A 13393-nucleotide genomic window follows, 5' to 3' on the forward strand; every position below is an offset into this window, starting at 1 on the left:
GAGTAGTAGCATTAACCACTAGACAGTTGGCGGCATCTTGTTTATTAACTTTTTGAAAGAATCTGAAAGAAATCTAGCGGTTACAGTGTCTGCCTACCCTTTTGTTCATCAGCACTGGCTTGTGTTTAGCCATGAATTGCAAAACAGTCCTTCTCTCATAATTAAACTGACAACCAATTAGACAAGATAAGACACGATGCTGAGAGTTTTCCTTGTGAATCCGAGGTTAAATTATCAGGTAATCGAGACATAGAACATCTTAACGCCCTGCAGATTGTGAAGTGATATCCTTCCTCAGCTCTGCATCTCATTGGGCTGTAGCTTTGTAGTCACGCAGGGCATAACACATTGTGGCAGGCACTTGAAATTACAGTCACGCTCATTGAAACGCCTCACCTGAATCCATTAAAACATCTGCTATAAAGAGCGCGCGCCACATGTTGATCTCCGCCACGAGAGAGCCTTTACTGCTTTGAACAGGCAATATTTCAGCCAGCGCTAAGAGGCAAATTTGTATGAATAGTTTCTCGGAGGAGTTCAGTTCAAGTGGACTGCAGCCACATGGAAGCTGCACATCCACACTAATTGTAGATGGGCTGTGGGTGCTGTCTCATAGTATTATTTTGACAGAGAACTCTTTAGTGTGCCTTTTTTCCCTCTCAACTACAATTAGATCCACTAACTGAGCGCTCAAATGCTGATGATAAAGATAGGAGCTGCACGGTTCAAGAAAACAGAATTAAATTGAAGACAGGGCTGCACATTAATTACAACAGTGGAAATCAGGGAACTGTTGAGAATTCTAGTATACTAAGATACTCAAATGAATCTACATGTAGTTACTAGTTTAGCCTGTAGGGGCCACATGAGAAACCGGAATTGAGTCAGAGTGTCGCACCAACAACAACTCGAACTTAATTCTGCTGAACTTTATCCAATTGTAAATAGCACCAAATTATGTATTTTGAATGGTTGGTGCCGTTATTTGATAAAACTATAATAATCTGTAAATATCTAACCATATCTGGTCTAAATCAGGACTAAATCACATGTAAACCAGGAGTCAGGACCAAGACCAGCCGAGGCCTAAACCAAGCCAAAAACAGGTCTTCTACAGAAATAAAAGACAAAGGCTACAGGCGGACAGAGACTAGATGCAAGTTGGTCATTTTATACTCACTACTGCCACCTCAGGTCTTACGCGTAACTGCAGCTTCTATATTAAGCTCATGCATGACGGCACTTCGAACCCGAATTTACACCTTTTTGAGTGACAGTGCAGGATTTTAGATGCAGTTGTGGTGAACAGGACTGGGCTCATTCTACACATTAGGACATGGCTGTAACATGTAGGGGGAGGAAAATACATAGTTTTAACATTTTAAAACTCTGTATAATCCCTTTAAAGCCACACTGCATAGTAAATAAACTTGAAATACAAGCATTTATTTTATGACAGATTGTCTCCATGGAGATTTCGACTAAAGTCAGCAGAATTTGAGATTTAAACAGGTTAAGCTCTCATCTAAATCCATTCTTTGATCACCCACTGCAGTAATAGCATTTTCAGTATTGAGCTTTTTTTTTACTGATGTGGCAACAGTACAGTCCAAAATGTTACGCAGTGTGCCTTTAAAGTCAGCAAGGATCTCGTAGAGTATTTGGGGTTGGCCAATACCGCCTTTGCTCTGCCTGATTCCGTCAGATCTCAGATGCTAAGCAGGGAAGGGCCTGGCTGGTACTTGGAGGGGAGACCGTTTGGGAACACCAGGAAGCCTGGGTGGATGTAGTGTGCGAGTGAGTGGTTGGCGGTGGTCGGAGGGGCTGATGGCACAGACTGGATGCCTCGCTTCCATCAGTTTACCCCAGGGCAGCTGTGGCTACAACAGTAGCTTACCACCACCGAGTATGGCGTGAATGAATAAGGACTACAGTACTTTGAGAAACTTGGTAATACAGGCTACAGCGTAATCCAAGTGTAAGGCATTATTATTATTATTGGTGATAAATTCCCAATTCCCTCTATTTAATCATTATGCAGTTATTTTTAACCAGAATTTATTCTTTTAGGTTTGGGGGTATTTTTATTTTATTAGTTTATTTGAACATGGAGAATGCACATTAATTAAGATCACTGTAAATATGCCAGTTTTAGCTCTAAAGCTAGTTTTCAACTGTAGTCCCTGGGCAAGATGGGACTACAGGTAATAGAGGGTATGAAGAAGATGTCACCTTATAGTAACATCATGGTAACAGAAGCCAAATGAGTCAGGCCTGGTCTTCTGTCATTTAAGTGAGTAAGTAAGTAAGTAAGTAAGTGCTTTATTTGTCATTGTACAACTGTACAATGAAATAGTGTTCAGGTGTTAGTCCTGAGCGTGCTGCCATTGTGGGCCAACTGGACCAGCATGTTTTTTCCTCGTTTGTCCCTTCATGGCTTCCTGTAGCCACTCTTGTGACGGCTCCACTGTGCTGCAGCTTTGGGGGGCTCTTGGTGCCTCTTCAGTTTATCAGAAGAAGAAATATGTAGGTCTCAAATGTAAGTGCATGTCCGCTATACAGAGTATACTTTGGTTTGTCAAAGTACTGTCCAACGTTACGTCCTGAAGTAGGCCATCGGGTGCCATTATAGACTCCTCTACACTGAAGTCCCGGTAAAGTCCTTATTTAGTCTGGATTACATAGACCTTGGTTTGGGCATGGCGTAAATGTGTCTTATTCCTGACTAACTCCTTGGTTTAGTTTATTACGTAGTCGTTTTCTCCATATTGATTTATACTTTTGTTGTCTTTAATTTAATTAGCCACCACTTTGGCAATTGTTTATCCGACTTCTCAGTAAATGCTGTGCAGCCCTTGTCAAGATGTTGTTGAACAAAGCGGTTAGTGATATCTTTTAGCTGACCCCCAAAGTGGTTTTACAAACATCCTGGTTCCAGTCCCACTGCTGCTAACCAGGCTGTCGCTGCTATCTCCCCTCCCCTATACCGCACTCCTACGCCTCAGATAGCATGGCAGAGGTCTTCCCAGTTGTTTTATCTGAGAAATGACCAATCGCTTTAACACAAGGCAGATGTATGTTCAGGAGGAGTTTCCAAACAACACCGGATAAACTTCTACTTATGTATAGAACAAGGAGGAGGACATCCCAGGTCAGGGAGGAAGGAACACAAGCTTAGAAGCAGATGTGAGAAGAGATATCATCAAAGGCATTTATTGTCAAATGAAAAAAAATCTCATTAAAGTCAATTCCCTTTATCAATCTGTCAGGTTTATCTGCATATCATTGCATATGTGTTTTTTCTTTAATCAGAAAGAATGACTGTATATTTATTGTATATTTTTTAAGCAAGCAGCTACATGTAAACAAAAGTAAAGTTCGTGCCAAGAATGTGCAAAAGTGAACTGCTTTCTGAACATCTGCTTGTGCTCATCTGCCTCTCTCCAGATCTACAACACTTGTGCAATTTCATTCACCCTCTTCAGCTCGTCAGCACTCCGCGAAGGGCCAAGGATGCGTGCATTCATGATTCTTTGTACTCTGCTTGAGCGCTTTTTACTCACGAGATGAATGACACGAGCGCTATTACTTGTGCGCACTGTCGGTTTGCGATAGACACATGGGCCTGTAATATGTTAGTGAACTTTTATCACTTTTTACAGGTCATGGTGGGATTGAGTTTATACCAGATGCTTAAGAACTGAGGTTGTGGCACATTATGCACAATTGACTGCTAAACATATGGATAACGCAAGACAGACTACAAGTGTATGATTGTATAGAGAATATTCAGTCACTAGTTCGGTGTGGCAGACTGAGTTTCAGCATCTATAAAAATGTCATTGGAAATAAATTCAATTGATTTATTGAAAGAAGGCATGTGGGACAAGGCCTTGATGCCATTTTGATTTACTGATCAACGGTACGTGAACTTGGAGTATTTGCAGAACTGGTGGTTTCTGTCTTTTTCCCCTCTCGTGCTCTTCTTAAATAATACCATTTTGATATAGGAATGAGGTTGTTTATGCTCATGCTTTTGAGAGTGGGTTTGAGTCGTGGTTTGAATGTATGGAGATATTGTAGCAAAAAGTGCATGTTTAAATAGATTTGTCAGTATTGGTAGAAGTGATCATAGGCTTTGTGTGTCCGTAATGAAATGTGTGCGTGTGTGTAATAAAATGTGTGTGTAGACCAGTGTTAATGTAATAAATACTAAATATACTAATATTTCAACATAATTTTGGCCCCGCGACCCGGCCCCGGATACAGCGGAAGAAAAAATGGACATAATTTTAGTGATGTGAATAATAGTTTGAAAGAGCCTCATATCATTTAAATTTACTGCCAAATAACATCTCTGTGCTTTGTCCATGTGCAGAACAAACATGAAGCAAAGGACCTTGATTGAATATGATTTAAAGGAATAGGCCACCGTTTTTACATACTGAGATATGTTCTTACCTGAGCTTAGACGAGTTGATGCATAACTGTCTGGTCTTTGTGCGTGCGCTCAGTCACGCAAATGTTGTTAGCATTTAGCCTCTCCCAGCAAACTTGGGTGAAGTTACAAGCTACCAAGCTGTTCCACATTTTCCCTATTTAAATACAGTTACACACGATTTTCTAAGCCGATTAAAAGGGGTGCTATATATATAAGGCGTAGTAATCTGCGCGGATGTCAAAGTGCCCCTATGTTATTGTGCCTCACAATATACTACCCCTTTTTATCCGCTTAGAAAATCGACATGTTTAATTTTGTGTAACTAGACTTGGATAAAAGGCGTAAAGGCTCACATAACTGTATTTAAATTGGGAAAACAGGGAACAGCTTGGTAGCTTCTAACTTCACCCGAGTTTGGGGCTATGCCTTTGCTAGGAGAGGCTGAACGCTAGCAACATTTGCGTGACTGAGCGCACGCACAAAGACCAGACAGTTACGCATCAACTCGTCTAAGCTCAGGTAAGAACATATCTCAGTATGTAAAACGGTGGCCTATTCCTTTACTCTTAATATTGACAATGTAAAGTTGACTAAATCAATCTTTAATTTAGTTGGCTAAATTTGCATGCAATTTCAGTCGACTAAAACTAGACTGAAATTGAAGAGAATGATTTGACTAAATCGTGACTAGAATTAAATGATATTGTCATCAAAAGAATAGAACTAAATAAAATGTGTTTAAATTGACACTGGTGTAGAGATCTGATGTTGTAAAATAACATCAAGAGAAAATGTTCTATGCACAAGGCTTTTCTAACACACAAATCATTTCAAGATTTGTCAGCATAAATAAGGTTCTGTGGCACAGATTTTAGTTTTGCAGGCATTGGGCAGCAGACACCAGTGACACCAGCAAAGAGTGCTGTTGCAGTGGGAAACAAAAGTGTTCTTGGCTCTGTGAAGCCAGACAGAAACAGAAAAATTATTATAGCTACTTGTCAGAAAAAACACACTCAATTAGACATTTCACCCACACTAAAAATGCTGTGCCATCCAGGACTCTCTGTAGAGTTAGCATATCCTTCCATCCCTTATTGCCTGTTTTGTTGATATTGTCACGTCACCAAAAAGTACTTAAATTTGAGTGCTCATTCTGGAAAAAAGCTTACTCAGGACTCCCTACTTTTGGCCATTCCATTTGATTTTTAAAGTTTACATTGCAAACATTCATATTTGCTTATTCACTGCAGCCTGTTCTCCGCTCCCCCCACAGCGGGCAGGATTTATTGCTGATAAAAGTGAACCCAGGTTAAGTGCACAGACTGTCTCCTCGTCATGTAGCTGGACAGGCTGGTAGCTGTGAAACCGCCTTTTTGACAAGGCAAACTGATGTTTTCCTGACTTGATCCATGGGCACCTCTTTCATACGGATTTGTGTTGGCTTGACTTTAGCCAGATGAAAGTTTATTTTAGCCCATAAATTGCCTGGCTCTTAAGGAAACCACCCAAGCAAAATCCTGCATATATCCGGTAAAGAACTCCCCAGACATAACAAGGGTGTCGTGGAGTGAAGGGGCAACAAGAAATATGGAGAGAGGGATGCTTTGTTCAAGGTAGAGACTGTTCACACCCAAATCCTGACCGTAGTCGTGTTACCCCAGAGGCAGAGTTTTACCCTCACCTGGATACTGTATATTATACAGACTGATTTTGACTTTTTATACCTTTCATAGCAAAATAGAACATTGCTGTGTAGCTTTGTATTAATTTGGTGGTGGCTTTTATTAACGTAGATCGATAACTGAAAATAACACATTTCATCAGTATATTCTGATTTTGGACTCTGAGTACACAGGTTTTTGACCCTGATGACTGGATTACCTACCCCTTGGGCATGTCATTCACTCGAGTTCCCCCTTAGTTGAAAGTGCTCAGCCAAAACCTGTGTTCGTATGACCTAAAATACTCTCAAATGTATACCTTTAAAGGATCTGTATCATGCTATTTTAGCCATCCCAAAGTGAGTATAGGCATTTATATGATATATTGTACCTCTACCACTATGGAGCACTATTTTTGGTGAGAAATATAAGTATTTTCTGGGGTTATTTTGCAAACCCGGAAGACACGACACTTCAATTCAGTTAACTCCGTCCCCTCTCTCAGAGCTTATCCGCCCATATATTAGCTACATCAGCGGTAAAATAAATATATCGATACCAATAAGTGAAGTTACTTCACAATGCAGTTATAAGGAGTTGACATTTGCGACACAGCTTCATAAATGGCTAACACACAAGCTAGCACGCGTTTGGATTGACTCACTGCTCTGTCCTGGCCACTCCATCAGGTGTTTGCATTATGGCATTTGCGTTGGTTATAAAAGTTAATCCACTTTGATTCAGGCGAAGGTTCACCAAACATCCATCAAGAGACAGTCACAGAAAAACACTATTTTGGCTGATAGTTGGGGAATCCCGGAATGAAATTCCAACTCCTGGCGAGTGGCCTCTTCTTTAGGAAGGTTGAATAATGTCCTGCACCTCTCGTAGCCAAACGCGCTTCTCCATGACATTATCGTTAGGCAAGAAAAAAGAACATGCGTGTCCAGAGTAGGTTAGAAAGAGCTCCTTCTTCACAACTTTCAGTGCAAACATGACATCTCTTCAGACACTCGGGGTGTGTGTTTGTTTTCTCCGCAGGGGCAGTCGGGCACAGAAATAATGAAAAAGCTGTTTTATAAATTAAAATCAGGCCGTAAGGCATTACATTACATCAGATTCTTCCTGTTTAACACTATGACGTAAAAAACGAGTGTCACAACTCAGTCATTTTCCAGGAGAGGGCGGAGCAGCTGCTCAGAGTGCAGGATTCAGGAGGATTGCTGAGAACTGCGTGAATGAAGCAAAAAACCACTCTGGTGTGTTTTTGATAAGGAAGTAGCATTACAACATGGCTAAAAGCTCCAAAAAGTCAATTTTGCAGGATATAGGACCTTTCACTGTCACATAAGTTAAACGGCTTTCCTTTGCCATTTATTTTATATTGATCAGTTTCACCTATTTTTTGTACCCTCCTGTTCAGTACAAAACACAGATCTATTATTTTTTTAAACATTTGTTGGACTCCTACTTGCAGTTGAGTTATTTGCTTGTAAACATACCGTATATATGTTTTGATAACCTTAGCAACAATATATTGATTAAAACAGTGACCCCCACTTGTCTGTATTAAATAGATGTGAGTGACTACTTGTCTTTACGTCTATATCTTTACATTTACCTAAACTGAATGACCTGAATTGCAAAGTGCTTGTTCAGCCCAGAGTAATGTCATGTCAAACCAGTGTTGAAATAAATCTCCATGATGGCGGTTTGTGCTTGTTTAAACAGCCCCTGATCTACAAGAAATTGGATTAAGCAATTAAACATTCTCCTGGATCGGAATATATGAAGTGTAGTTCTTGTCGAGCTTGAACTCCTGACACTAATTCTGTTGTAAGATGGCTGCTGTCCAGACCGCTGCCACCACAGCGCCCTCATTAGTGACCTTGTGGGTGTGTGGAGTTAGCGCTTCACGGACATCTTTTCATCCAACCAGCTCCTATGTTTTTGTATCAGATGGTGTTTTGGCTGACCCCCGGACCGGACCTCTTCTTACCCACACCGGGCCACATTTTCGCCACATTTACGCTGATGCAGAGGGGAAGGCTGTGGTTGGGCAATTAACTGGGCTGCTGTGCCATGCCAAGCAAAACTTCCCTTTCTGTTTTCACTGTAAAATCCTTCAAATTATGTGTTTATACATGCAGGAAGCAAAAGCCAAGCCATCTGATGTTGCTTTGTCCCTGTCACATTGGTCACATTGAGAGCTTAAATTCACTCTTGAGATCAAGAGAAACTAGATACTATAGCGCCATAGTGGGAATATGTTGTCATGCTTTTAAAAGACAGAGATGTTTTCCATCAGTGGCTTTCGTGAATGAATTTAGGCTTCGAAATTGTAAATGATTCCTTATTATACAGGTTTGATAGCTTGTTTCTTGTTATGCTGTGAGCTCTTTTTTCTATTATTGCTTTATTTGGTCAGGACAGTGCCTGTAATGGACTGAGCTTTGGCATATTTACACATGATAATGAAAACACTACACTGGGTTGTAGCCATGCTCTGGTTTGTATCCATTGCTCTGCATTTGCACTCACAAACACACTCTCATTCATATATTAGTGTACATAGACACTGAAGGCATGGCAGCGGAAGTGTCTTGCCCAAAGACATTGTGGAACCACAGTCCATCTGCTCTTCCACTGATCCGCTGCTGCACTTCTCTTTAAGAGATAGCCAAATACAGTCCTAAATAGATGTCAGATGCCTTAGTGCTATTGCAAATATTCCAGAAATGTTCAAACCACAGAATATGGGCCAAATTATTTCCAGAAATTATCAGTATTGGCCTCAGATGATCCCATCATTTTGATGATCCTCCCATATGCAGTGAAGCTCAGTGTGGTGCAGTCTAGTGCCACGACAGCAATTTGCAGAACTGTTTTTTTCTTTATTTACCTGCACCACAGGCTATGGATTATTAATGCTTTCAGTTTTGTCCACTCTAGGCATCTGTAGAAGAAAGAGTAAAGCAACAAATTTTGACAATGAGATCAACCCTGTACTCAAATTTATATCCAACAGGGTTTGCAGGCTCTCAGTCGTCCAGCAGTTATTAATAGGATAGATTTAACTATCATCGACTGTACTGGGTTGATTGAGTTGAGGATGCATCATGTCTATCTTCAGGAGCGCCTTTTCTCACTTTCAGTAAAAATGTAAGACTGATCTTTCATTTTGACTACAAGAGCGAGATGAAGCTTCTGAAGAAGATAGAAACAAAACATCCTCGACTCAGTCAATCCAGTCCAGTCGGCAATATTTCAAAATATATTTTGACTATTGTCCAAAGAAAACATTAGGAAAGTAGTAGTTTGGAACAAGCTAAATCGTGTTTCTCAGTTGTCCAGTTGTCTGTTCCTGGACTCTTCTGCTAACAGTGTGCTTCTCACAGGGCAGTAATGTGGGCGAGTGGAGGATGGGTGCGTTTATTTGGTTGCTCGGCTGTTAGCGCACATCTGTGAATTTAAAGGTCCATGAAGGTCCTCTCCAGTGCCATGACTTCACAGGTGTCCGAGCCGCTCGGGCCAGGTTTTCTCATTTCTCCGAATAAAAGTCACGCCTGTTTGTTAGACGGGAAGTGCAAACATCCGCTGTGGGAACATCCAATACCACGCAGTGCAGTTTGCCAGTTCATTTGACCAGTTCTTCCCGCATGTTATGTCACAAGGGGTCAGTCAAAATGCTGTCTGTGTCTTTGTTGGTCTGGACTTCATGTTCTGAGTGTTTAGTATGTTCTGCTGAAACCCTATGGCAGTAGCTTGTGTATTATTCACATGTATCGTATGTATTTGTCATTATTTTTTTTAAAGTTAAGTGAATTGATGTTCAACCGATAGTCTAGTCAGTGATTAAAGCTGCTGTGGAACACTGTCCCTACCATCATGGGTTCAAGTCTGGACTCTGACAGTTTACTAAATGTCTCTCCCTGCCCTTCACCCTCGTTTACTGCCCCATCATTGTGGATATGCACATTCTATTTCTATGTAAATCTAAATAGAAATGGAGCCTAACATCAGAATGACATTGCAGACATAGCCACTCCATTTTTTGTTGCTGTTTAATGACATCACATGCATAACCTCAAGGTCAAAAAGGGGGGAAAGAGTAACAGTAAATTACCATAATTGTGTGTGCTGATATAACACATCTGATATAACACATTTTTCACACTTTCTTATGGTCTGTTCAATTTTGGGGGGAAAAATACTTCGCATTTGGAAGTAGATTTGTGATTTATGTTTTAAAATCATGAGTCAGTTCTTAGAGCAGGGTTTCCCGAAGTGGGGATCGGGAGCCCCCGGTGGGTTGCCCAACACTGAGGCTGGGGTCGCGAGATAATTTCAAGACAATATCTCTAAAATGATATAATTGAATTTGTGGTATTTTTGGTTAAAAACACTATTTCATTGAAATGAAGCTAAATATCAAAATATAGCATCCAACCATTGACAAGATTTAAAATGTTTGCACCTGAAATTGTTAGAAAAGCTAATAACATTTTGCAATGGGTTGTTGGTCTCTGAACCTCTTCTGCTTCAGTGCACATTTTAAACAAGTTAACATGCTATGGACGGCTAAATGAACACTAGAATCACATGCCTTTCAAAACAAGTTTGTTTTACAAAAATATTATATAATCAAAGTTATTGCAGCCTGTGATATTCGCTGATTCAAATTGTGCAGATCTACTTATCAATATAGTAACTATAGTAGTAGCTGTTATTGATTCTTTTTTATTTTTCTTGTTTTGATATTGCATTGTGAGTGACAGTGCATTCTTCTTCTGAATTCCATCTCTAAAGTAGTGCTACCTCTTCCCTAGGTTAACAACAACGGCCTGGTGTCTTTCCTGAGAGAGGTTTCTCAGTTCACACCTGTAGCCTTTCCCATCGCTGGAGACAGGAGGGTAGTGGCAGCTTTCTGGGCCGATGTGGACAACCGCCGCGCTGGGAGGGTGTTTTACAGAGAGAGCCTGGAGTCGGACGTCCTGCTCCGAGCTTCCAATGACGTCCGGACTTACTTTCCTGAGTTCTCAAACTTCAACGCTACCTGGGTCCTCGTTTCCACATGGCACCAAGTTACGTTCTTTGGAGGCAATTCAAAAACACCGGTACTGGATTTTTAAAATGCTTCATGATCTCACGTTTCATTTGTCAGAAAATAACAAAACTAAGACTGTTTCCCTCTTTGTAGGTTAACACGTTTCAGGTGGTGCTGATTACAGATGGAGAGCTTTCATTTACTATATTTCAGTACCATAAAATCACGTGGACTACAGGCATGCATGCCACCAGTGGAGGGAACCGGGTTGGTCTGGGGGGCATTGCTGCGCAGGTAAGAGCACAGAGAAGTGAAGTGAAGAGATTGGAAAATGTTTTGATATCTAACCATCCTATTTTCTATGTGTTGTTTCCCTGCCTTGTCTGATTTCAATATTTTATCTTTGTACTTTTTGTGATGCATTTTTCAATGTCTAGAAAAGCACTTTTTCAGTAAAATGTGTTTGTTTTTGTTTTATTCCCCTTAAAATTGCATCTAAACTAAGCCAACTAATTAAAGCTAAACTGATTTCATAGGAAGACGCTCATACTTGATGTTCAGCACTGGACTAGAATCACATTATCTTTAGTATATAATGTAATTCTAAATGATTAGTGTTATTTTAGCCTTCTCAGTCTAACGTTTTGGCCCTTTAAGAATCCTGTCCAATGTCCCAAAACACTTAATATGCTAAACAATGGGATACACTCATGTCATTGATTTTGTTTTCTGTGTTTAACTTCTACATTGTTTACTTTGGTAAACAAGTGAGGGAGGTTTAAAAAAAAATGCAACGAGAGAAAGTTTTGTGGGTCTTCGCTTTCAAATTGGTCTTCGCTTTCAAATTAGGCATTACACTGGCCTATACATAGGTTGTAAGCTCGAAAGGCAGGAAGCTAGAACAACACTGAGCTCCACTATGTTAGGATAAGCTAAAGAGGAAATTGGCTTTATAGGCTTCTCTCATGACATGGTGCTGGTCTTTTCCTAGGCAGGCTTTAACGCTGGTGACGGAAAGCGCTACTTCAATATCCCTGGCTCTCGCACGGCGGACATCGTGAGCGTGGAGGGCACCACTAACGTAGGGTTTCCCGGCAGATGGGTGTTTCGGATAGACCACGCCAATGTGGAAGTCGGCAGCTGCAATAACTCAGGTGAGCTGAGGCAGAGTGTTTTACTACTGGCTCTACTACTTTTTTAATTTGTTGTCGTATATATATTTTTATTCGTTAAGACTCTAACTTGGACTTGTCTCTTCGGATTTGTGTGCACACTTTTGTGAAAATATGTGTAATACTGTTTTCTCTCGTGGACCGTGTGTTACAGAAGCTTGTGCAGTTTGGACTTAAAGGAACAGGCCACCGTTTTTCCATACTGACATATCTCAGTAGGTAAAAATGGTGGCCTGTTCCTTTAACAAAAACAGAGACTGTCCAATAGTATATTTTAGTTCAACAAATACATATTTATATTCATATTTGATTCATAAATACATTTAATAAATAAAATGATATTAAACTTGGCTGGACTTGACTTGGATGTGGGCTTGACTATTAGACATACATTACACAGAAATCAGATCTAAGTGGCAGCTCAACTACAACACAGCCAGTGATGTTTCATTCTGACTCATCAGTGACGTTGAAAGATTTCTCTGAATAGTGCCATTTTTCCACAGCCTCTGTTTGCCCACACCTGCGTCCGTGTTTGAACGGAGGTCAGTGCATCGATGACTGCATCACGGGGAACCCCTCCTTCACCTGCTCCTGTCTGGCCGGGTTCACAGGGCGGCGCTGCCAGATCGGTGAGTTATGGCTAAAGCTGCTTCCTGCCCCGATTAACGTGACACACTGCACACTGTGAATGGACACTGATGTTTCAAATGGGATTAGCCAGGAAAAACACTATCAGCTTGTAAAAACAGAATGATTTTGTGTGTCTTGCCAGAGGGACACATTGACACTTGGACTTTTCCAAAGGCTTTGCATAGTTTCAAAGTATCAATTGCATTTTTGAACTTTCTAGCATCCCCTCAACCTGGTCAGATGTTGGTTAATTAAAAGGGACTTCTATGGGTCTTTGTTTCTCTGTTTCAGATGTGGACGAGTGCGCCTCAAACCCCTGCCAACATGGCGGGACTTGTGAAGACCAGATTAACAGTTATGTCTGCCAGTGCCCACCTGGATACACCGGGGTCCACTGTGAAACCGGTAAAAGTGACACATTGAGTGAATGCATCATTTT

At 40.8% G+C, this 13393-nt stretch overlaps 1 protein-coding gene across 1 annotated transcript in view; it reads left to right on the top strand.

The window, feature by feature from the left end:
- The window catches only part of sned1 (sushi, nidogen and EGF-like domains 1), a 39950-nt gene that overhangs the window by 3036 nt on the left and 23521 nt on the right, over window positions 1–13393 (top strand). The window contains exons 3-7 of the mRNA XM_079574857.1: window positions 10932–11219; window positions 11303–11443; window positions 12141–12303; window positions 12828–12953; window positions 13246–13359. Coding sequence (XP_079430983.1) covers window positions 10932–11219; window positions 11303–11443; window positions 12141–12303; window positions 12828–12953; window positions 13246–13359 — 832 coding nt within the window. The remainder of the gene's footprint in view (window positions 1–10931; window positions 11220–11302; window positions 11444–12140; window positions 12304–12827; window positions 12954–13245; window positions 13360–13393) is intronic.

Source organism: Gobius niger (assembly GCF_951799975.1).
Source record: "Gobius niger genome assembly, chromosome: 17".
In the NCBI taxonomy this organism is placed as follows: domain Eukaryota; kingdom Metazoa; phylum Chordata; class Actinopteri; order Gobiiformes; family Gobiidae; genus Gobius; species Gobius niger.